Raw genomic sequence first — 23179 nt, forward strand, 5'->3', positions numbered from 1 at the left:
TGTCATTCCAATTTCCAGATTATTTATAAATACGTTAAATAGCACCAGTCCTAGTACAGATCCCTGTGACACTCCACTATTCACCCTCCTCCATTGAGGACAATGGTCATTTAACTCTACCCTCTGTTTTCTGTCCAATAACCAATTCTAATCCACAGAAGGACATTGCCTCCTATCCCATGACTTTTTAATTTTTCAGGAGTCTCTCAATCTAACGGTCCCACAGATTTCCTTACAGGCTTTCTGCTTTTGATGTACCTGAAAAGTTGTTACTCTGAGTTTTTGTCTCTGTGGCAAGTTTTTCTTCATTTTCTTTTTTAACCTTCTTTAGCAGTACTTTGTATCTATCTTGACGTGCTTATGTTGCTTCTTATTTTCTTCATTCGGGTCTTTTTTCCATTCTTTGAAGGATGTTCTTTTGACTCTAATGACCTCTTTCACTTCACCTTTTAACCTTGCTGGCTGTCATTATTTGCTCCACTTTCTAGCTTTGTTAATACATGGAATACATTTGGTCTGGGCTTCCATTATGGTATTTTTTAAAATTGTCAATGCCTGATTTAAAGCCCAAACCTTTGCGGCTGATTCTTTTAGATTCTTTTTAACCATTTTCCTCATTTTATCGTAGTTGCCCTTTTGAAAATTAAATGCTGCTACAGTAGATTTCTGTAGTGACTTCACTCCAGATATTATCTCAAATGTTATCATGTTATGATCACTGTTTCCCAGTGGACCCAACATCATTACCTCTGGTACTGTGCCCTCATTCCACTAAGGACTACATCTAAAATGCCCCCCCTCTTCTTTTTTGTTGGTTCTTGAACCATTTGCTCCAAGAAGCAGTCATTTATTACATCTAGGAATTTTACCACCCTAGCGCTCCCTGATGTAATATTTGTCCAGTCAATATTGGGGTAATTGAAATAACCTATTATTATACTGTTGCCCAATGCCAGCTTTCCTAATTTCTATAAACATTTGTTCATCTGTCTGTTCGTTCTGTCCTGGCAGACCATAGTACAGCCCTACCAGTATACTCTTTCCCTTCACACCATAAGGATTCCACACTAGAATCTGTTTCATGTAGAATGTTTATTTTCTTTGACTGAATTCCCTCTTTAATATATAGCACAACCCCCCCCCCAACCCCCAGTTTAATCCACTCTATCATTGCGATATAATTTGTGCCCTTATAAGTGTCCCATTGATTGTCCTCCCATCAGGTCTCTGTGATGCCTATTATGGTACCTGGTCAAAAACAGCCCAAACACACAAAAGGGCCTGCCCCTGACAAATGAGTCCCCCAACAAAAGGACCTACCCCTGAGTATGGTACCTGTTCTGCTTCTGAGTCCTGCTGCTGTTTTGAGCCGAGGTATATTTCCCCTTTGCCGCTGCAGTTTCGATGCTCACTGTCCAGAATGTCTCCCTCTTCTTCCTATGTCTAGTATCTCTCTCACCCTTCCCCCCACTCTCCCTTTTGTGATCCTCCAACATTCCTGTGGGCTGCCAGCAATGTCAGCAAGGAAAACAAGCTGCTTTGGCCAACCCCGGAAGTGTTCCCTCTGTTGTGTCCCACCTCATCTGACACAACTTCCTACGTCTGTATAGGCAGGACACGCTTCCGGGACTGGCTGAAGCATCTTGTTGATGCTGCCAGCAGCCAACAAGAATTTTGGAGGATCGTTGGGGGGAGGGAGAGAGAGAACCTGACCACGCAGGACAGGCAGGAGAAAGACGGAGACATGTTGCTGTACTACATTGGGAGGTGGGTAGGAAGGAAGAGTACGAGATGCATTTCCAGACCATGGGGAAGGGGGAGGAAGGGAGATGCCAGAATGCATGAGAAAGGAGGTAGTGGGACAGAGATGTCAGAACACAGGGATGGGGAGAGAAAGATGCTGCACAGGAGAGGTTGTTGAAGGAAGAGAGAGCTCAGTTGAAGAAGAGGGGAGAAGAGATGCTGGACCCCCAGAAGGAGGGAGACGGAGTTTTTACTATACTTATTTTTGTCAATGCCTATTAGTTACAAGGCAATTGTGTAGGGGCTCTTTTGTCTGGGCTATAATGTTGGAGTGCCGCCAATTATATCTACCTCTTCATTTAGTGCTATAAACTCTTAACTCTCATCTTATTTTTAAGGCCTCTAGCATTTGTATATAGACATTTCAAATTGTGTTTTTTCCTTATGTCTACAAGCTGCTTTGAATTTGACGGATCATTTCTATCCTTTATTCTGTTCTCCCATTAATAACTCCTGGCATTTTCACCATTAAAACGTTTCTACTGGGATTCTGTAAAGATCCTTTTCAGTAATATACTTCAACAATACTCCACACCGAATCATGTGCTTCTGGGTGACTGTTGGCTCTCCCCCCCCCCCTCCCCCCCCCCCCCCAATTTAGTTTAAAAGCTGCTCTATCTCCTTTTTAAATGTTAGCGCCATCAGCCTGGTTCCATCCTGGTTAAGGTGGAGTCCTTCCTTTCTACTACTACTACTATTTAGCATTTCTATAGCGCTACAAGGCATACGCAGCGCTGCACAAACATAGAAGAAAGACAGTCCCTGCTCAAAGAGCTTACAATCTAATAGACAAAAAATAAAGTAAGCAAGTATAATCTCCACCAGACAAGCTTTCAGTACAAGCTCCCCTTTCCCAGAATGTGGTCCAGTTCCTAACAAATCTAAATCCTTCATCCTTGCACCATCACGTCAACCACACATTGAGACTTCAGAGCTCTGTCTGCCTCTTGGGTCCTGCACGAGGAATGAGAAGCATTTCCGAAAATGCTACCGTGGAGGATCTGGACTTCAGCTTTCTACCTAAGAACCTAAATTTGACTTCCTTAACCTCCCTCCCACATTTTCCTATGTCATTGGTACCCACATGTACCAAGACAGCTGGCTCCTCCCCAGCACTATCTAAAATTCTATCTAGGTGGTATTTGAGGTCAGCCACCTTTGCACGAGGCAGGCAAGTGACCAGGCAATCCTCATGTCCACCAGCTACCCAGCTATCTACATGCCTAGTGATCGAATCCTGCAGCAATGTTCAGTTTCCCACCCCGATTCTCGTGCTTGGTTTTAGTGAAATTGAGCATGCACAAAGCTCATGCATGCTCAATTTCACTAAAACTGAGCATGCACGTTGGGGAGGGGGAAAGCAGGACAGACAGCTTGGCGCTGATTATCGCCATAGGAAAGCTGCTGGCAGAGACTGGGGATTCCCACCAGCCAAGCCATCAGACCTTGGGGACCCAAACTCAAAATAGGAGGGGCCCAGGCTCCCAAGGCCCCCGTAGCTACACCACTGGTTGTAATGGATTTGTTTCCACAAACTTGAAACCAAATTTAAAATGCATACATGTGATTTTGAAATTGAAATGGAATTTGAATTTCAAAAGGTGCACCATAATTTTTAAGATGAGCATGCTCAAGGTAGAAAAGTAAATCATGACTTGATTTATATGCTAGCAAGATTGTAAAACCAAAATTGGTGGTTGACCCTTGCCGATGTTTTTCACCGAGACAGATGGAGCCAATGAGATTCTTTGTGTTGCCCCCTGTTCTGAACGGAGATGGTGTTGTAATTTTACCTCTATGATTCTCAAAGAATGAATTTGATGTCCACAAAATGGCCCTTTTTTAATATTTTTAAATTTTCTTTTTCTTTCCAGTTTCTCTCCTCTATACCTATATGCACCTGTTTCATTTGTATGCTGAGGCATTTTGCATTTGCTTTTAATTCATTATCTGTCATACTAGGGCATCGATCAGTCATAGTAACATAGTACATGAAAGATAGTAAGTGACAGCAGATAAAGGCCTAAATGGTCCGTCCAGTCTGCCCAACAGTCACATTCATTATCAATTCAAGACTTAAATCAACAATGAAAATGATATTGATCGGTCTTTCTGTGGTGTTTCTGGGACATAGATCATAGACGTCTGCCCGACTATGTCCTTATGTTTCAATTATTGGAGTTGCTGTCAAAGCCCACTCCAGCTTATCCAAATCCATCATGATTTGCAGGACAAAGACAGTAATAGTCTGCCCAGCACTGTCCTTGTGTTCCAGATTACTGGAGTTTCCATCAAAGCTCTTTCCAGCCCATCCTAAACTGGATTGCTATATGCGGGACTCAGACCATACAAGTCAGTCCAGCACCAGCCTTAGTTGTGCTGGCTAATAACAATCACAATCCTAGTACCTCCCTCCTCCCTTTAAGATATCTTCATTCTCCTTGCCCCCCTCCCGAAATTAATCAGATTTGTCTGACAAGACCCACCTCAAGTAAAACCATGCTGCCTCAGGGACCTGCAATCCACTGGATTCCAGAAACCTCACTATATAAGTACATAAGTAATGCCATACTGGGAAAAGACCAAGGGTCCATCGAGCCCAGCATCCTGTCCATGACAGCGGCCAATCCAGGCCAAGGGCACCTGGCAAGCTTCCCAAACGTACAAACATTCTATACATGTTATTCCTGGAATTTTGGAGTTTTCCAAGTCCGTTTAGTAGCGGTTTATGGACTTGTCCTTTAGGAAACCGTCCAACCCCCTTTTAAACTCTGCTAAGCCAGCCGCCTTCACCACTTTCTCCGGCAACGAATTCCAGAGTTCAATTACACATTGGGTGAAGAAAAATTTTCTCCGATTTGTTTTAAATTTACTACACTGTAGTTTCATCGCATGCCCCCTAGTCCTAGTATTTTTGGAAAGTGTGAACAGAAGCTTCACATCCACCTGTTCCACTCCACTCATTATTTTATATACCTCTATCATGTCTCCCCTCAGCCGTCTCTTCTCCAAGCTGTATAGCCCTAGCCTCCTTAGTCTTTCTTCATAGGGAAGTCGTCCCATCCCCGCTATCATTTTAGTTGCCCTTCGCTGCACCTTTTCCAATTCTACTATATCTTTCTTGAGATGCGGAGACCATCCTCTCCCAACCTGTTTCCTTAACAATCATTTTTGCTGACCTCTCCATCTTCAGCTTTCTTGAACCTCCCTTGAGTTTATGTTTCAACGATTTTTATTGATAAACCAGCATGTTAAACTTTTCCAATACATCAACCTTACAAAATGTGGGACATCCAAACATGCTGCTTATAAACATCATAATATTGTTCCAGATCCAAACTGTTTTACATTTTTCACCTCCCTTGAGTTTTTAGTTCCCCAGACAACCTCCTCCAGCACCTCCTCTATCTTCATTCTGCAAGTCAACTTCCTCCAACCTCTTCTGGGACTCTCTTTTTTTTTTCTAGGTATCTCCCCATATATTCTCTTCTGTTACACCGGGACCTGATGGTATTCATCCCAGAGTATTAATAGAACTAAAAAATGAACTTGCGGAGCTACTGTTAGAAATATGCAATCTGTCCCTAAAATCGAGTGTAGTACCGGAAGACTGGAGGGTAGCCAATGTTACTCCGATTTTTAAGAAGGGTTCCAGAGGAGATCCGGGAAATTATAGACCGGTGAGTCTGACGTCGGTGCCGGGCAAGATGGTGGAGGCTATTATTAAGAATAAAATTGCAGAGCATATACAAAAACATGGACTGATGAGACAAAGTCAGCACGGATTTAGTGAAGGGAAGTCTTGCCTCACCAATCTAATGCATTTTTTTGAGGGGGTAAGCAAACGTGGACAATGGGGAGCCGGTTGATATTGTATATCTGGATTTTCAGAAGGCGTTTGACAAAGTGCCGCACGAAAGACTCCTGAAGAAATTGCAGAGTCATGGAATCGGAGGTAGGGTATTATTATGGATTAAGAACTGGTTGAAAGATAAGAAGCAGAGAGTAGGATTGCGTGGCCAGTATTCTCAGTGGAGGAGGGTAGTTAGTGGGGTCCCGCAGGGGTCTGTGCTGGGTCCGTTGCTTTTTAATGTATTTATAAATGACCTAGAGATGGGAATAACTAGTGAGGTAATTAAATTCGCCGATGACACAAAATTATTCAGGGTCGTCAAGTCGCAGGAGGAATGTGAACAATTACAGGAGGACCTTGCGAGACTGGGAGAATGGGCGTGCAAGTGGCAGATGAAGTTCAATGTTGACAAGTGCAAAGTGATGCATGTGGGTAAGAGGAACCCGAATTATAGCTACGTCTTGCAAGGTTCCGCGTTAGGAGTTACGGATCAAGAAAGGGATCTGGGTGTCGTCGTCGATGATACGCTGAAACCTTCTGCTCAGTGTGCTGCTGCGGCTAGGAAAGCGAATAGAATGTTGGGTGTTATTAGGAAGGGTATGGAGTCCAGGTGTGCGGATGTTATAATGCCGTTGTATCGCTCCATGGTGCGACCGCACCTGGAGTATTGTGTTCAGTACTGGTCTCCGTATCTCAAAAAAGATATAGTAGAATTGGAAAAGGTACAGCGAAGGGCGACGAAAATGATAGTGGGGATGGGACGACTTTCCTATGAAGAGAGGCTGAGAAGGCTAGGGCTTTTCAGCTTGGAGAAGAGACGGCTGAGGGGAGATATGATAGAAGTGTATAAAATAATGAGTGGAATGGATCGGGTGGATGTGAAGCGACTGTTCACGCTATCCAAAAATACTAGGACTAGAGGGCATGAGTTGAAGCTACAGTATGGTAAACTTAAAACGAATCGGAGAAAATTTTTCTTCACCCAACGTGTAATTAGACTCTGGAATTCGTTGCCGGAGAACGTGGTACGGGCGGTTAGCTTGACGGAGTTTAAAAAGGGGTTAGATAGATTCCTAAAGGACAAGTCCATAGACCGCTATTAAATGGACTTGGAAAAATTCCGCATTTTTAGGTATAACTTGTCTGGAATGTTTTTACGTTTGGGGAGCGTGCCAGGTGCCCTTGACCTGGATTGGCCACTGTCGGTGACAGGATGCTGGGCTAGATGGACCTTTGGTCTTTCCCAGTATGGCACTACTTATGTACTTATGTAATCTTCCTTCCCTAATCCTTTCTCTGAGTTTTCCCCCAATATCTTTCTTCTTTCCCTGCCTCTCCTCTGACATGCTTCTTTCCACTGGCATGTTCCTCCCTCTCCTCTGATGCTGTGGTTAATTACAGTACAAGTAAACAGAATTTCTTACCTGTTATCCTCCTGTCTTTCTACAGGGTCCTGGAGACATCAGTGGAGGATGCCGATGTAATGTCAGTGGGAGGAGATGTCACCCCCAGTGTCAGAACTGTCATTAAAACTGTATCATTCCTCTTCTCCCTCCATCTTGATGCTGCTGTTAGCGGCAGATTCAGAGCTCTGCATGTATGTGTGACCCTCTCCTGTAGCAGGTGAAAGAACCACTGAGAATGGCAGAAGTTCACTAAAATTTCTAAGGTGCGTCGGAAGATATTCATCCTTTTCCAGGAAGAAGGAGAGCGCTGATCCCCTCACCAAAAATGAACACCATTTATGCAAAACTTCAGCATGATGGTCATCAACTTCATATCCAGTTTATTTGTATTTAATTTTTTTCTTTTATTAGAATATTTCCATTATCACAGGTTCAGGATGAGGATAAGAAGCAAAGAAAAAGGAAAAGAGAAAATGACAAGTTCAACAAGTCTCCTAGCCCAAGCTAGAGGAAAACCAAGAATTCAGAAAAATGCTGTGTAAAACAAATTACTTTAAAAACATCACACACACACAAAGATAAATATGACCCTGGAAGCCTCTATGAAGCCCACTCAAGACACAGAGTAGGTATTTCAACTGGTACCTTATCCTGTAGAAATGCTCTGAGTTGCTCAGGTTTCCAAAACAATATACCTACCGCTTTGAAATGTCAGTTATTTACAAGAGAACCTGTGAAAAATTGTGTTCCAACTGAAAAACTGAGGGTGAATAGAAAGAAAAGCTCTCTGCTTTTTCGGAGTACTTTTGAAAATATCAAGAAGAATTAGATGCCTGATTATTCAAATACCACAATCAGCATTACTGCCTACTACTGTGTTTAAAGATGTTCAGTGTTACTTCCATAGAAGCAGCAGGACTGAATATGCATTTCACCAGCTATTTGCACATAACTGCTGGGGTGGAACAAGGACACATTCAGGTTTATGAAACTATGTTGCCTGGGCTGCATTTTGAATTTTTGCTAGAATGGAAGGGGTCCTGAACATTTCACAACTTTGAGAGGAGACATGTGAACAATCTGTAGGCAGCATCACAGATCGTCCTCTCTCATCCTGCAGCTCACAGGGATCAGATCAGTTATGAGAGGATTGTTCGACTCTCTTTTATCATCAAATCAGACTCTTTATGTGGCCTCTATAAGTCTCTTGGTCCCATATTGGTGCAGATGGAAGTCCAAAGCGTTCTCATTTCTCCTCCCAAGTCATTTAAAAGCAAAGTGACTGGATGGAGTGAAGAAATGTATTTATTGATATTTATTCTAGCTGCATGTCAATGGTTAGTTATTGCTAGTCAGTTTTGAGTTGCGCATACTGACATGGTTACGTAGTCATAAGGAGCCAGATTTACACCTAGAGCTGTAAGATCAGCAAGACTGTATCATGTGATTTTTTTTAAAGCAACAGTCCTATCAAAAATCATTGTTTAAAGAATTCTCCGAGGACAAGCAGGCTGAAGATCACCACACATGGGTCGTTGTCCGCAACGGCCCAGGAGCTCCGGAAATTAACTAAAAAACTTCTAGAAGCAGTGCGACGGGCACAGGGACAACGCACCGCGCATGCGCGAGTGACTTCCCACCCGTGACACCCGTGCACTTCCCTCAGTTTCCTTTTTTTGCGCTTCGCGAAGAGGGGTTGTTTTTCTGCCACTCCTCGCATTGTTCTGGCCCAGGACACGTTTTGGCGTCGCGTTTATGCACTCCGGTTCTTCTTTTTGCCATTTTTTTTCTTATTTTCTACTTAGAATACAAAAAATAAATCCTTATTTTTGTAGTTTTTTTCGACTTTGGTAAGTTTCCTTTCTCCTATCGGTTGCGGTCGCCTTTAGGCCGCCCGGTCGCATACCTTCCTTTGTTTGTGCCTTTTCGTCGGCACCATTGAGCCGTTTGATTTTTCGACCGCTATTTTTCCTCTCATGTCATCGAGGACTCCCAGCAGCTTCAAACGCTGTTACCGCTGCAACCGGACCATCTCGTCGACTGATCCTCACGTTTGGTGTCTCCAGTGCCTCGGGCCTGACCATTTACCTGCTTCGTGTAAGCTTTGTAAATTAATGAAAAAACGGACCCAGGTGTCTCGAGAGGCTCAGCGTGAGAAGCTTTTTTCAGATCGGTCCGGACCTTCGACGTCGGCATCAGCGTCGAGGGAAGCGGCATCGAGAGTCCAGGTAATGGCTGCCGAGAGACCTACCTCTGGGAGCAGCGAGACATCGAGTGGGTCTCCACCCGTCTTGAGGCCTACTGCTATCCAGGCCCCCCGGGACAGCTCTGAGTCGGACCCGGCCCCGAAGAGGCGTGAGGGTTCCACGTCCTCTTCATCGGTACCGAGGAGTGTCGATGACGGGCTTTGGGCGAAGGCTAAGAAGCGTCGCCATCGATCTCCTTCCCGTCACGGTACCGAGAGCTCCGGGGAACCGAAGGAGTTGGCACCTGAGAAGCGTCGGCACCGGGAGGACACCTCTCCCTCCATTCAGGAGGTGCCGACGCGTCGGTCGTCTGGCAGCCAGATACTGGTTCTCGAACCTCATCTGATTCTGGCACCGACTCCTGTACCAGCCCCACAGCTTATTCCGATGGCAACCCTCGATGAGTGTCTCCGGACCATGCTTCCAGGTTTTTTGGAAGGGATGATCCGTCCTTCTGCCTCGGTACTGCAGGTGCTTGCGTCGGCGGTACCTACTGCTGAGACAGCATCTGGCCCATCTCCTGTGTGGAGGTCTCTGCCCTCGGTACCGCTTGCAGTGCCTGAGCCAGCTGCCACCCGGGTGGACTCTCCCTCAACGTCGGTGGAGGAAGCTTCGCCGGAGTCCAGGCAGGGGTCCACTTCTCAACGCCCTGCACGAGGACATCGATCCTCCAGGTCGAGGCAGGATCAGGTTCAGGCTGCTCTTCAAGAGCTCTTGTTCGATACCGAGCAGAAGCACTCATGGAGTGAGGATGAGGACCCCAGATATTTTTCGGAGGAAGATTCTCAGGGGCTTCCATCTGATCCCACTCCACCTATTGAGGTTAGGCAATCTCCACCTGAGTGTCTCTCCTTTTCATCTTTTGTGCGGGAAATGTCTAGAGACATTCCCTTTCCCATGGAGGCTGTGGATGAGCCCAGGGCCGAGATGTTCGAGGTCATGGATTATCCTTCTCCACCAAAAGAGGTTGCAACGGCCCCCCTGCACAATACACTCAGGGAAGTGATGTTGCGGAATTGGTCTTGCCCTCTTTCTAATTCAGTTGTCAACAAGAAGTCCGAGTCATGTCGCAAATTCCTGGCCAGGGGAGCTTTTGATTCTTTTGACGCTGCATCCCGGCAGCTGCTTAGGGTATTGTGATGCGCAGACTCTCCTGGCTGCGTGTCTCGAAACTGGATCAGAAGACCCAGCACCGTATGGTGGATGTTCCTTGCCGGGGGACAATCTTTTTGGAGAGAAAGTTGAGGATATGGTTGATTCCCTCAAAAAGCATCATGATGCTATGGACTCTCTCGCCCGCCAGCCACCTTCTGCTACTACCTCCTCCTCTAGGAGGTTTTTTGGAGGGAGGAGGAGTGCTCCCTATTCCTCTGGCAGGCGTAGGTACACTCCTGCTTCCACAGTCTGTTCAGGCTCGCCCCCAGCAACCCCGCTCCCATCAGCAAAAGCAGGGGACTGGCTCCAGAGAAGCATAGCCAACATCAAACTATCGGTGCCGGACGATCTTCCTGTCGGACGGAGGCTTATATTTTTTCACCAAAGGTGGCCTCTGATAACCTCCGACAGGTGGGTTCTTCAAATAGTCCGGTCCGGATACGCTCTCAGTCTGGAATCAATACCTCCAAATTGTCCACTGGGAGCTCAATCCTTCAGTTCCCACCACAAACAGGTACTTGCAGAGGAACTCTCCGCCCTTCTCAGCGCCAATGCGGTTGAGCCCGTTCCACCCGGGCAAGAAGGGCTGGGATTCTATTCCAGGTACTTCCTTGTGGAAAAGAAAATGGGGGATGCGTCCCATCCTATACCTAAGGGGCCTGAACAAATTCTTGGTCCGAGAAAAGTTCAGGATGCTTTCCCTAGGCACCCTTCTCCCCATGATTCAGGAAAACGACTAGCTATGCTCTTTGGACTTGAAGGACAACTACACTGACATCTCGGTGCTTCCAGCTCACAGGCAGTACCTCAGATTTCACTTGGGGACTCAGCATTTTCAGTACTGCGTATGCCCTTTGGTCTCGCATCTGCGCCCAGGGTATTCACAAAATGCTTGGCAGTTGTCGCAGCATTGCTACGCAGACTGGGAGTGCATGTGTTCCCTTACCTCGACGATTGGCTGGTAAAGAATACCTCGGAGGCAGGAGCTCTGCAATCCATGTAGTTCACTATCCAACTGCTGGAACTTTTGGGGTTTGTCATCAATTTTCCCAAGTCCCACCTGGTTCCCGTACAGAAATTGGAGTTTATAGGAGCTCTGTTGAACACACAGACGTCTCGAGCCTATCTACCCCAGGCGAGGGCAGACAACCTCCTGTCCCTGGTGTCCTTGACTCGAGCGGCACAACAGATCACAGTTCGGCAGATGTTGAGACTTCTCGGCCATATGGCCTCCACAGTTCATGTGACTCCCATGGCACGACTACACATGAGATCGGCTCAGTGGACCCTAGCTTTCCAGTGGTGTCAGGCTTTGGGGAATCTAGAGGATGTCATCCATCTTTCCACCGAATTTTGCAATTCCCTTCACTGGTGGACCATTTGCTCCAATCTGGTCTTGGGATGCCCCTTCCAAATTCCTCAGCCACAAAAGGTGCTGACAATGGATGCAGCCCTTCTAGGGTGGGGGGCTCATGTCGATGGGCTTCACACTCAAGGAGTTTGGTCCTTCCAGGAAACACATCTTCGGATCAACCTCTTGGAATTACGAGCGATCTGGAATGCACCGAAGACTTTCAAAGATCGGCTGTCCAATCAAATTATCCTATTTCAGACAGACAATCAGGTTGCCATGTATTACATGAACAAGCAGGGGGGCACCGGATCTCGCCCTCTGTGTCAGGAAGCCGTCAGGATGTGACTTTGGGCTCGCCAGCACGGCATGCTTCTCCAGGCTACATATCTGGCCGACAGATTGAGCAGGATAATGCAACCTCACGAGTGGTCTTTGAACATGGACGTTGTCCGCAAGATCTTCCGAGCGTGGGGCACCCCCTCGGTGGATCTTTTTGCCACTCAATACAATCACAAGGTTCCTCAATTCTGTTCCAGGCTTCAGGCCCACGACAGACTGGCGTCAGATGCCTTTCTCCTTCATTGGGGGAGGGGTCTCACGTACGCGTATCCTCCCATTCCTTTAGTAGGGAAAACTCTGCTGAAACTCAAGCAGGACCGCGGAACCATGATTCTGATAGCACCCTTCTGGCCCCGTCAGATATGGTTCCCTCTTCTTCTGGACTTGTCGTCAGAAGAACCGTGGAGATTGGACTGTTTTCCGACCCTCATCACTCAGAACCAGGGGTCGCTTCTACATCCCAACCTCCAGTCTCTGGCTCTCACGGCCTGGATGTTGAGAGCTTAGAAGTTGCCTCTTTAGGCATCTCAGAGGGTTTCTCCCGAGTCTTGCTTGCTTCCAGGAAAGATTCCATGAAAAGGAGTTATGGTTTTAAATGGAGGAGGTTTGCCATCTTGTGTGACAGCAAGGCCCTAGATCCTTTCTCTTGTCCTACACGGACCCTGCTTGAATACCTTCTACACTTATCAGAGTCTGGTCTTAAGACTAACTCAGTAAGAGTTCACCTGAGTGCAATCAGTGCTTATCATCACCGTGTAGAAGGTCAGCCTATCTCTGGACAGTCTTTAGTTCGTTTTATGAGAGGTTTGCTTTTGTCAAAGCTCCCTGTCAAACCTCCACCAGTGTCATGGGATCTCAATGTCATTCTCACCCAGCTGATGAAACCTCCTTTTGAGCCACTGAATTCCTGCCATCTGAAGTTCTTGACCTGGAAGGTCATTTTCTTGGTGGCTGTTACTTCAGCTCGTAGAATCAGTGAGCTCCAAGCCCTAGTAGTTCATGCTCCCTACATTAAATTTCATCATAACAGGGTAGTTCTCCGCACTCATCCTAAGTTCCTGCCGAAGGTGGTGTCTGAGTTCCATCTGAACCAGTCAATTGTCTTGCCAACATTTTTTCCCCGACCTCATACCCGCCCTGGTGAGGACAAGTTGCATACCTTGGACTGTAAGAGAGCATTGGCCTTTTACGTGGAGCGGACGAAGCCCTACAGACAGTCCACCCAGTTGTTTGTTTCGTTTGATCCCAACAGGATGGGGGTTGCCATTGGAAAACGTACAATCTCCAATTGGCTAGCAGATTGCATTTCCTTCACTTATGCCCAAGCTGGGCTGACCTTGGAGGGCCATGTCACGGCTCATAATGTTAGAGCCATGGCTGCGTCAGTGGCTCACTTAGTCAGCTTCCATTGAAGAGATTTGCAAGGCTGCGACGTGGTCATCAGTCCACACATTCACATCTCATTACTGCCTTCAGCAAGATACCCGACGCGACAGTCGGTTTGGGCAGTCGATGTTACAGAATCTGTTTGGGGTTTAGAATCCAACTCCACCCTCCTAAGCCCATTTCTGTTCTGTTCCAGGCTGCACTCTCACTTAGTTGTGTTTGTTTTCAGGTCAATCTCACTTATGTCCTCGCCGTTGCGAGGCCCAATTGACCACTGTTCATTGTTTTGAGTGAGCCTGGGTGCTAGGGATACCCTATGCGTGGTGATCTCCAGCCTGCTTGTCCTCGGAGAAAATGAAGATACTTACCTATAGCAGGTATTCTCCGAGGACAGCAGGCTGGACATCACCACAACCCTCCCTCCTCCCCTTAGGAGTTGTTCTGTTCTGGTTTGCTTGTTATAAAACTGAGGGAAGTGCGCGGGCGGGAAGTCACTCGTGCATGCGTGGTGCGTTGTCCCCGTGCCCGTCGTGCTGCTTCTAGAAGTTTTTTTGTTAATTTCTGGAGCTCCTGGGCCGTTGTGGGCAACGACCCATGCGTGGTGATGTCCAGCCTGCTATCCTCGGAGAATACCTGCTACAGATACCTTCATTTTCAGTTAGCACGTCTTAAACCAGGGGTATGAGGCAATATGTGGGAACAGACAGGATCTAAGATTGCACCAGTTCTGCTCTCTCCCCCTTCCCTGCTTCTTGTCCAGTGGTACATCCAACAGTTGCTCAGCACTCTAATTCCTCTTTCATACTTTGTTTTCATGACCTTAGCAGCAACTTGTTTCACATGAGCATATAACTCATGATTCGCCTCCTCTTCATCAGTCAGAATACATTTCGAAAACTTAATTTATTTATTTAAACTGCTGTTCAAACTATTGTAAAAGTCACTTATACTATTTAGCTTCAGTGTTGACTTTTCAGATCTGCTGCTTACACGCACCATATTTCGTGGGGTATTAAATCCTAGCAGAGTGTGGACCTCTTTTCCACAGGCCAGCCATTCTCTTCACTTTCTTTTACTTGACGAAAGAGTCATTAGAGTGCTGAGCAATTGTTGGATGTATTTGTGAAAAGCTTCCACTCATATCTGAACATTTGACCTATTTAATTGGATTTGTCGAATGTCTTGTCCAGTGGTGGCAGCACAAAAAATACCAGAGAAGAGTCATGCATGGGGAAATGGAAGCAGGGCAGCAGCATGAGAGCCAGTGCCTCCTTTCCACTGCCTGTTGCACTTCTGTCACGGGCCTTCCTTCCCACCACTGCTGGGAGGGACATGGAGAGTAAGGAGTTGAGATAGAAGATGGGGAGGAGGGGACTGAGTTTATAACATAGGTGGAAAGAAGGAGCAGAGAGTCAGACATGATATGGAAGGAAGGAGTGCGAATGTAGCAAAAGAGAAATGTGGTGGAGGGTTTACAAGGAGGGAGAGAGAGGCAGGGGAAGGGGCTTGTAGTCAGAGGAAAGCTACACTTGAGTTAGAATAAAATTATGATGGTTTATCTCTATACTTCTGACATTCATTTTACTTACAAAGAAGAGTGTGTGCAGCTGTCCCATTATGCGAAAAGGCCATTTGAACATATAAAACAAACACACCAGCAGCTGCACAAGAGAAAAAAAAATCTGAAAAGATTGGAGAACAATGGCAGGGAGATCAGATCAGAAGGAATAGATACATCAACCTTGTGATTTTCTTGGTATGACAACCTGTGAAACATGAGCTGTCAAACCAGACCTGAATCGTACACCCTATGAGCCAGAGCCAGGTAGCTAACTGAACAAGACCACAGTGAAGATTAGCCTGAGCTTTAAGCATGGTGTTTGATGGTAAAGTATACAGTTAGCTTTTAGTAATGCCTATAGAGTAGGGCTTGAGGTCTGGACTGAGGGCAATTCCTTCTTGGTCTTGTGGCTGAGGTGGCGAATCTTTATAACTTAAGAAGATAATGCCCTTCTTCTAGACCCCACTGGGGACTTAAGGGTAGTACAACTATAGCCAAAGTTGCAGGCTTAAACTACCTATTTGAATAAACAAGCATTATTCAAGTGTTTTGTTTTCGTGTGTTTACATTATTTAGATTCAGGTACATTATTTCCCAAAGGGCTCACAATTTAAGGGGCTGATGTAATAAGTTGCACCATCCTTTAGTGCCATGCTTTACTTCTGATTTTTCCATGGTGATCTTCCCTGTGTAGTAAGCATTAGCACTGAAAAATCAGCAATAAAAAAAAAACACTACACTATGGAGTAGCATGGTGGGCATGCAAAATAGCTGATGTGTTAAAAAAAAAAAAAAAGAAGCTAGATTTTGACACCTTGTTTTAAAGACTTGTAGCACTGAATCTTTACTTAAGCTCAGGGCAGCTGGAGCACAAACTAGCATGGAATTAAAAGGTCATCTGAGGATGACCCAGATCAACATAGATTCTTGATGACCTGAGTGGGCCCTGGATACCCCCCTCCCTGACCCCACCTTCACTCAAGAGGCAGCAGCGATGCCTACTTGCCTTCTGCCTCTGGTACACTGGAATATACCAGGAGGGGGTTCAGGAGCCCCTAGTAGTATATTCCAGTGTACCGCTAAGGTTAGCCTGCCATACCAGAGATGCAGTCCCTGATTTGGCAGGCAGATCCACCATTTTTCAAGACGCAGTCTCTGAAGATGCCTCCCTAGGACCAGGCAAGTACTTCCAGTCCACAGGGGGTATCACAGCTTCAGAGGCTTTCTAATGTAAGCTTGCCTTAAGTGGAGGAGACTGTTTTTCTTCTGCCAGTACGTGATCCAGGAATAGGCTCATGCACTGATAGGGAAGATAAAGGGGGGGGGGGGGGGAAGACTCCTCCTGATGCAGACAGTGGTAATGTGCACATTTTATAAAATGCTGCAGTGATCTGCATGCCATTAGTTCAGTGCTTCTGCTTTTCAACCCTTTTCTGGAGGTGCACCTAGCCAGTTCCATTTTTAGGATTACCACAATGAATATTTATGACAAATTTGCATACAGCAGAGACCCATTATATGCAAATATATATGCATATTTACTTGCAAGGTGTGCCTCCAGTAAAAGGGTTGACAAACACTGGCTCGGGAGTAGGCTGTTTTCATTACTTGCCATAGAACACATTGCAGAACCTCAATGTATAGTTATAATGCACGGCTTGTTACATCAGCTCTTAAGTTTGTACCTGAGATAGTGAAGGTTGGCATGACTTACCCAAGATCATATGGAGTGTCAGAAGATGAAGCAGGATTTGGACTCTGGCTTCCCTGGTCTTCAGTGTACTGCTCTCACCACTAGAGAGGCCAGTTAGACCTTGGTAGCCCACATTCACCAGAGGCAGCTGAAACATGCACTTGGTAATTGTTTGTAGAGATCATACATCTTTCTCAAACTCCAAATTGGTTTTGAATAGTTTATGCACATTGCTTTAGATTTTAAGATTGTCCTTTTAGTCTATAACGGGTTGTTAACCCAGTCCTCAGGACATACCCAGCCAGTCAGGTTTTCAGGCTACCCACAGTGAAGGTGCATGAGATAGATTTGCATACAGTGAAGGTAGTCTCTTAAATTGCTTTAATCTGCAATATAGATTATATGCAGATGATATTCAGTTTTTGTTGCTGATTGATAAATCTGTTGGCGATTCTTTCAACAAGTTGCATTTTTGCTTGCATGCTATTGTACAGTGAATGAAGGGAAAACAGATATTCTTAGCCAGTTAACCATCTGAGGATGTTCCTTCTGATTTTGTGATTAATGATGTAAAGATTCCAATTCTGAAGAAATTGAGAAATCTGGGGGTTATGTTAGACTCTTCTTTGACAATTAAATCTCAAGTGCACAAGATTAGTACTGTATTTTATAAATTAAAAATAGAAGGTTACGAGAGTTGATCTTCCCTTCAAATTTCAGGCTAGTTGTACAAAGTATTGTCACTCCTCATTTCAATTACTGCAACGGACTATTGAATCTCAAAGAATTCTATTAAAGCATTGCAGGTAACTCAAAATGCTGTAGTGAGAGTGCTTTCTGACACTTCTTGCTAGACTCACACCACTCCTATTTTGAAAAAAGCTACACTGGTTACCAGTTGATAAAAGAAATATGTTTAAGATTCTTTTGTTAGTTTTTAAAGTTTTAAACCATTTAATCTTGCCAATTATTTCCTCTTTTGGAATTGTATTGACCAACCAGAGCACTGTGTTCAGTTTCTAAGTCCTTGCTGAAATTCCCTCTTTTCATGTAATCAGGTTAGAGGAATATAGGATATCAGTGTTTAAGGTAGCAGAAACCAAATTACGGAATCACAAAATCTGAATTTATTCAAAAAGGGGGCTGAAAACAAACCTGTTTGAAAAACGTTATGTCATTGGCTAAATTAGACTATAGGTGTTGGCTATGAAACATGACAATGAAGATGTTGTATATGTTGGCAGAAACTAAATGTGATGAGATTTGTGTTTTTTGTCAAGTGACTTTGTTGTTTTTAAGTATGTTTTTTTTTTTTATTGTGATCCACCTAGGACATTGGATAGTGGGGAATATAAATACTGTAGATATATAAATTTATGTCATGCATATTCACTGTGGGGATCCTGAAAATCTGACTGGCTGACTGTGTCCTGAAGACTAGGTTGAGAACCCCTGGTCTTAGAAGTATGTAGCACTAAAATCCTGCCTTCGAATTGACAGGGTTGCTGCAGGTGCCATGTACCGAGCAGCAGTTCCCCATAGAAGCAGAGAAAGTGAAAACTACCGCTGCTTCTGCTCATTTATCTTCTATTAGAAAATGGCTTTAGTACTTTGAATACATCAGAGCAAGGCAGTTAATGATGATCTCACAGCTTGATGCTGCCACTGTACCCATATCAGTGCCGCAAGGCTCTCTGTGTCTAATTCTGGCTTGTACATTGTCCACTGCTAGGTCCTTTACCTCTTGCCTTAATATACTTTGTGCACCTGGCAGCATTTTTGCACTTTGTATTTCTGATCAAATTGTAAAATAGTGTTCTTGCTGTATTGTATAGCTTTAAACACAGAGCTTTATGAGAATAAATATAGTAGAAATTAAACTGTGTCTGACAGTAGAGGGTGTTTGAGTGGAGGGGGGGGGGGGGGGGATGGATTTCAATTACTTTTCCAAACCCAAGTTCAACGTGAGCCACAATTCAACTTGCTATTTCCCTGTCCCAGAGGACTTACAATCTGTTTCTACCTGAGGCCATGGAAGCTGATGTCCTTCCTCGTTTAAAATTGTACAGCGCTATGTAACCCTGGTAGCGCTTTAGAAATGTTAAGTAGTAGTAGTGATGTGACTTTCACGTCACTTCCATTTCCTAATGGTCACTGAGCTGGCAACAAGGAGCATCAGTGAGAGGTCAGATTTAAATCCCAGCTTTCAGCCTGCTGTGCCAACCACCAGGTCACTCTTAGGGCTGTATTATCTCACCAGTGTTCCTGATGTTAATTGCAGACATACCTTTACTTACATTTGATCTTTTTACTGCCTCAGGGGCCAAAACAGTTAACCTTGACCTGTAGATATTCACATCTTTGGAAATTCCATTTATTCCTTTAGGCTTACTACACACTTGCCTTATAAATCTTCATGTGAAGATCCCTTTGAAAGCAGAGTTATGGCTTGAGACTTTTGCATAAGCTCTAATTTAATTCACTGTACTCTGTGATTACCACTTTTTTTTTTAATCACATCTTACAGAATAAAGGCACTCACCCTTGTCTCTCACAGCTTTTTACCAGGCTAGGTTGCAGCTGCTGTTCGAGCACTGAAGCACAAGTTGGAATGGCTCCTGCAGGACTTTACCTAGCAGTTTCCTTCTCTGGGATTCCAAATTACTTGGAACCAGCTGCCCTTGGATTCTGGCATCTTCTTGCACAGCTGTCTTTTTCATCTCCTTTTATAGCCACCTCCAACCAACCACTACACAAACTCAGTCAGGAGCAAAAATAAAAACAGTCTAGAGCACAGCTTGAGTGGTGCTTGCAGCTGAAAAGAACCATGGCCTTTGAGAGCTCATGCTGAAGCATATTGAGTGCCAGTTCAAATCCCCCTGAGGAAAATGGATTTATTGCAATGCTCTGTCTCTCACACAGTTCTGAGCAGTATGCATCTGATTTTGCATCAATCACTGAGGCCTTAGCACTTGTACAATCTCATACTCTGCCTACCAAAAAAACTAGATAGGCTGCAGTGAAAGGGAAGGTCTAAATTACCATTAATTCTCTCACACAGTATGTGAAAACCTCTGTTCTTTTGAACTGTCACACTTATTTACAGAGCAGCTTACAAAAACAATTCTTGGCATACACTTCTTTCACAAGTTGCATCTATTGTTGACTGGTTAACTGCTGTATAGTGTTTGGTGAAAATTTCTTGGACTGATGTCTGTACATTTCAGTATTGGTAGCAGAGAGAGATGTGATGTTATGCATCTATAACCCGCCTTCTCCTGGTAAGGTCCAAAGCAAAGTCAAGAATCTAGTGAATAAAACTAGAAATATTACAAATATATATATATATATAGTATTACAATAGTAAGTATTAACTGGATACTAGGAGGGAGTGAGTTCCACATTTTAACAGACTAAAAACAGAATGAATTTTCTGAAACTCACTTTATTCTTTGACCTGAAACTGATGGAAAACAGAGAAGGCCTCGATTTATTGGGCGGCTCACTCTACCTACCGGAGGAATCTCACAAGATATTTTAAAAATGATTTAGGCCACCACAGGCAACCAGTGAAGCTGGATTAATAAAATGGCTGCATGGTTACATTTTCCATTTTAAGAATTAATCGAGCTGCAGTATTCTGTAACAACCAAAGTCTCTTCCAAGTTTTTTTTGTGAGATTTGTACACGTAGAGAGTTGCAGTAGTCTGGTCAAAATGAGCAAGTCTACCACTGAAACAAAATGATTCCTGTAAAAATAGAAGTGAATAGATCTAAGTAACTTTAAAAAAAAAAAACAACAATTCTGGCAGAATCTAATATTGCTCCCAGGACTCTAGAGGTTTTCTCAGCCAAAAAGGAGGAATCATTACCTAATAGAATAGTATTTGGAGCTTTAAGTTTCAAACAATTTTTATTGAACATCAAAATTGAATACAGGACAAGAGTCTTATTTATTTATTGCATTTGTATCCCACATTTTCCCACCTCTATACATTTATGTTCAAGTTTCCAACCATTTCAAACATATTCTCCCCCCACCATCCCCAGATCTAGCCACAATCAGAATTTGCAGGGTTTGGACTCTAATAACCCTCCAAACTGCACTCATCAGCATTTTAATCCCATATTCCTTCCCTCACCCACTATTAACAATTTGTGGTAACATTTCAACAATTATTAATGATGGAACCTACAGGCTCACCAACAACTGTAAAATACAAACCAATATATGTAAAGAAGCTTAACACACTTCAACAATAAAGTCCATCAATTCCAGACGTTGAATAACCCCTTTAAACTCCTCTCTCTGTCTACCCTCTCCCCCCAAGCATAAACAATCCCAACAACCAGCAAACTTGAAACCTGCCCCCCCTTCCTAACTGGAAGCTAGTTATACCCTCACCAAGAAAGAGAGAAAAAAAACACCCATAGCACCTTAGAATTATAGGTCATTGATAATGAGGCTAAGGCCCCTAGGATTTAGAATGGCCAGGTAGGGGTTCCATGTGAGTAAAATGTTCTTACGTCTAAGCATACCCTTCGCCTCTCTAGCCTCCCAGGTGACCAAGAGATGCACCTAGTTCCTCCAATCCCAAAAGACCAGAGGGTCTGGTAGAAGCCAGTACTGTAAGATGACTTTCTGAGCCACCATACACAACGTTTGACTTGAAATAACAGCAAAACTGGATAAGGGCTGGAAGGCTCTGGGCACATCTAGCAAAAATTGCTCTAACGATCCCCGTATGTTCTGACCCAATAACTGTGACAACATTTTCTAATCTGTTCCCAAAAGCTCAGAACCCTGGGACACACCCAAAAAGCATGAAAGAAGGTGTGACGCGGATGCCCACATTTAGAGCAGGAAGACTCACCCTCTCCCCCCATATAAGCCACCTGAGCTTTGGTCATATACGCTCTCAGAATCACTCTATAACCACATTCTCTAAGTCTCGCATCAGTGGTCAAAGTGTGAAGCCCCTTAAGGGTGGCTATAACATCCCAGTGCTGCAGCGAAATCCCAGAGTCAGTCTGCCATCTGTCTTTTAGGAAAGAAAAATCCTTCTGAGACTGACCTTTCACCAGGACTTTGTGGAGCTGCGAAATAGAAAGACCCATTATCTCCACTTCTGCAAAAAAAATCAAGACCCCGAGCCCCCACCTTAATCTCCAATAAAGATCTGTCCAGAGCAGACACATAATGCTGGAGTTGTGCATATGCAAACTAATCCATCCAGGAAGAACCCACCCTACCCTTTAAACTTTATTTAAATCAGAACTAAATCAAAGGATTTTAGTCTTATCTGTATTTAACTTTAGCAGACAAGATAAAGATTAAGCTCTGATCTGATCAATACACATTTTTATCCTGAGATATGACTAATGCAAATCTTGAGAAATTTGTAACAGAATAAAAAATATCATCCACATATGAAAACAAAAATTCTCCATCCCCGAGAGCTACCAAGTCTAAAGAACTCGTATGAATATTTGTTTAAAAGAGGTGATACAAGTGCCCTGAGGAACTCTGTGATGTAGCTGCCATGAAGAAGATAAGTAATCATTCTTAATTATTTTATAACACCTATTTCTCAGAAAATCATTAAACCATTGAAATACATTGTTAGTGATTCCTAATTCAGCCACTTAAAACATCAAAATATGGTCAACTGTAAAGAATACTGAGATGTCAAACTGCAAAAGCATTACCTGACCTCCCCTGCCAAGTACTTTCTTTACTTCAGATGTTAAAATCTATCAACAACAACTCTGTACTATGGGACTGAATTCATACTGTGAAGAATGAAGTACATCAGAATTTTCTATGTAGTCTGATAGTTGTGAGCTTACTACAAACTCAATTTAGTAAGCAGTGGAATGCTAGCTATTGGCCTAAAATGACTTACTTTAGTTCAATCAAGACCTTCTTCTTTTGGAATAGAACAATCTCACGTATTTTGAGGAAGAAATACCCAGAAGAGAGCATACAATTTACAAACTTCACTAGCCATTCAATTATTTCAATGGAAGGGTCAACCAACAACAACAACAACAACAACAACAAAAAAGATTGTCAGTGGTCAAGAATAGAGTGCATTGAAGAAAATGTATGTAAAAGTTATGGCATGAAAATTAAGGGTGATTGCTCTCCAGTACTGAGGCTTCTCTGTGGACAGCAGAGGAATGGAGCCCATAGGTCAGGGTGATGTTTGTTTCTTGTGTGTTTTTTGCAAAACAGGTCAAGGCAGTATACAGTCTAAGCTCAGAAAATAACAATAGAAAAGCTGCAAATGAACAGAAGACACATACAAACCAGATAATTTATCATAATTGCTCAATCAACAGAGGGGTGTAGCCACAGGTGGGCTTGGGCCTACCTAATT

General features: G+C 44.1%; 1 protein-coding gene across 1 annotated transcript in view; it reads left to right on the plus strand.

Annotated features, from left to right (window-relative positions):
- The window catches only part of SHARPIN (SHANK associated RH domain interactor), a 279055-nt gene extending 270491 nt beyond the window's left edge, over positions 1 to 8564 (plus strand). Inside the window, 1 exon segment of the mRNA XM_030220008.1 lies at positions 7106 to 8564. Coding sequence (XP_030075868.1) covers positions 7106 to 7186 — 81 coding nt within the window. The 3' untranslated portion in view covers positions 7187 to 8564.
- The last annotated feature ends 14615 nt before the right edge of the window (positions 8565 to 23179 follow it).

This window comes from Microcaecilia unicolor, chromosome 1 (assembly GCF_901765095.1).
Source record: "Microcaecilia unicolor chromosome 1, aMicUni1.1, whole genome shotgun sequence".
NCBI classification, from domain to species: domain Eukaryota; kingdom Metazoa; phylum Chordata; class Amphibia; order Gymnophiona; family Siphonopidae; genus Microcaecilia; species Microcaecilia unicolor.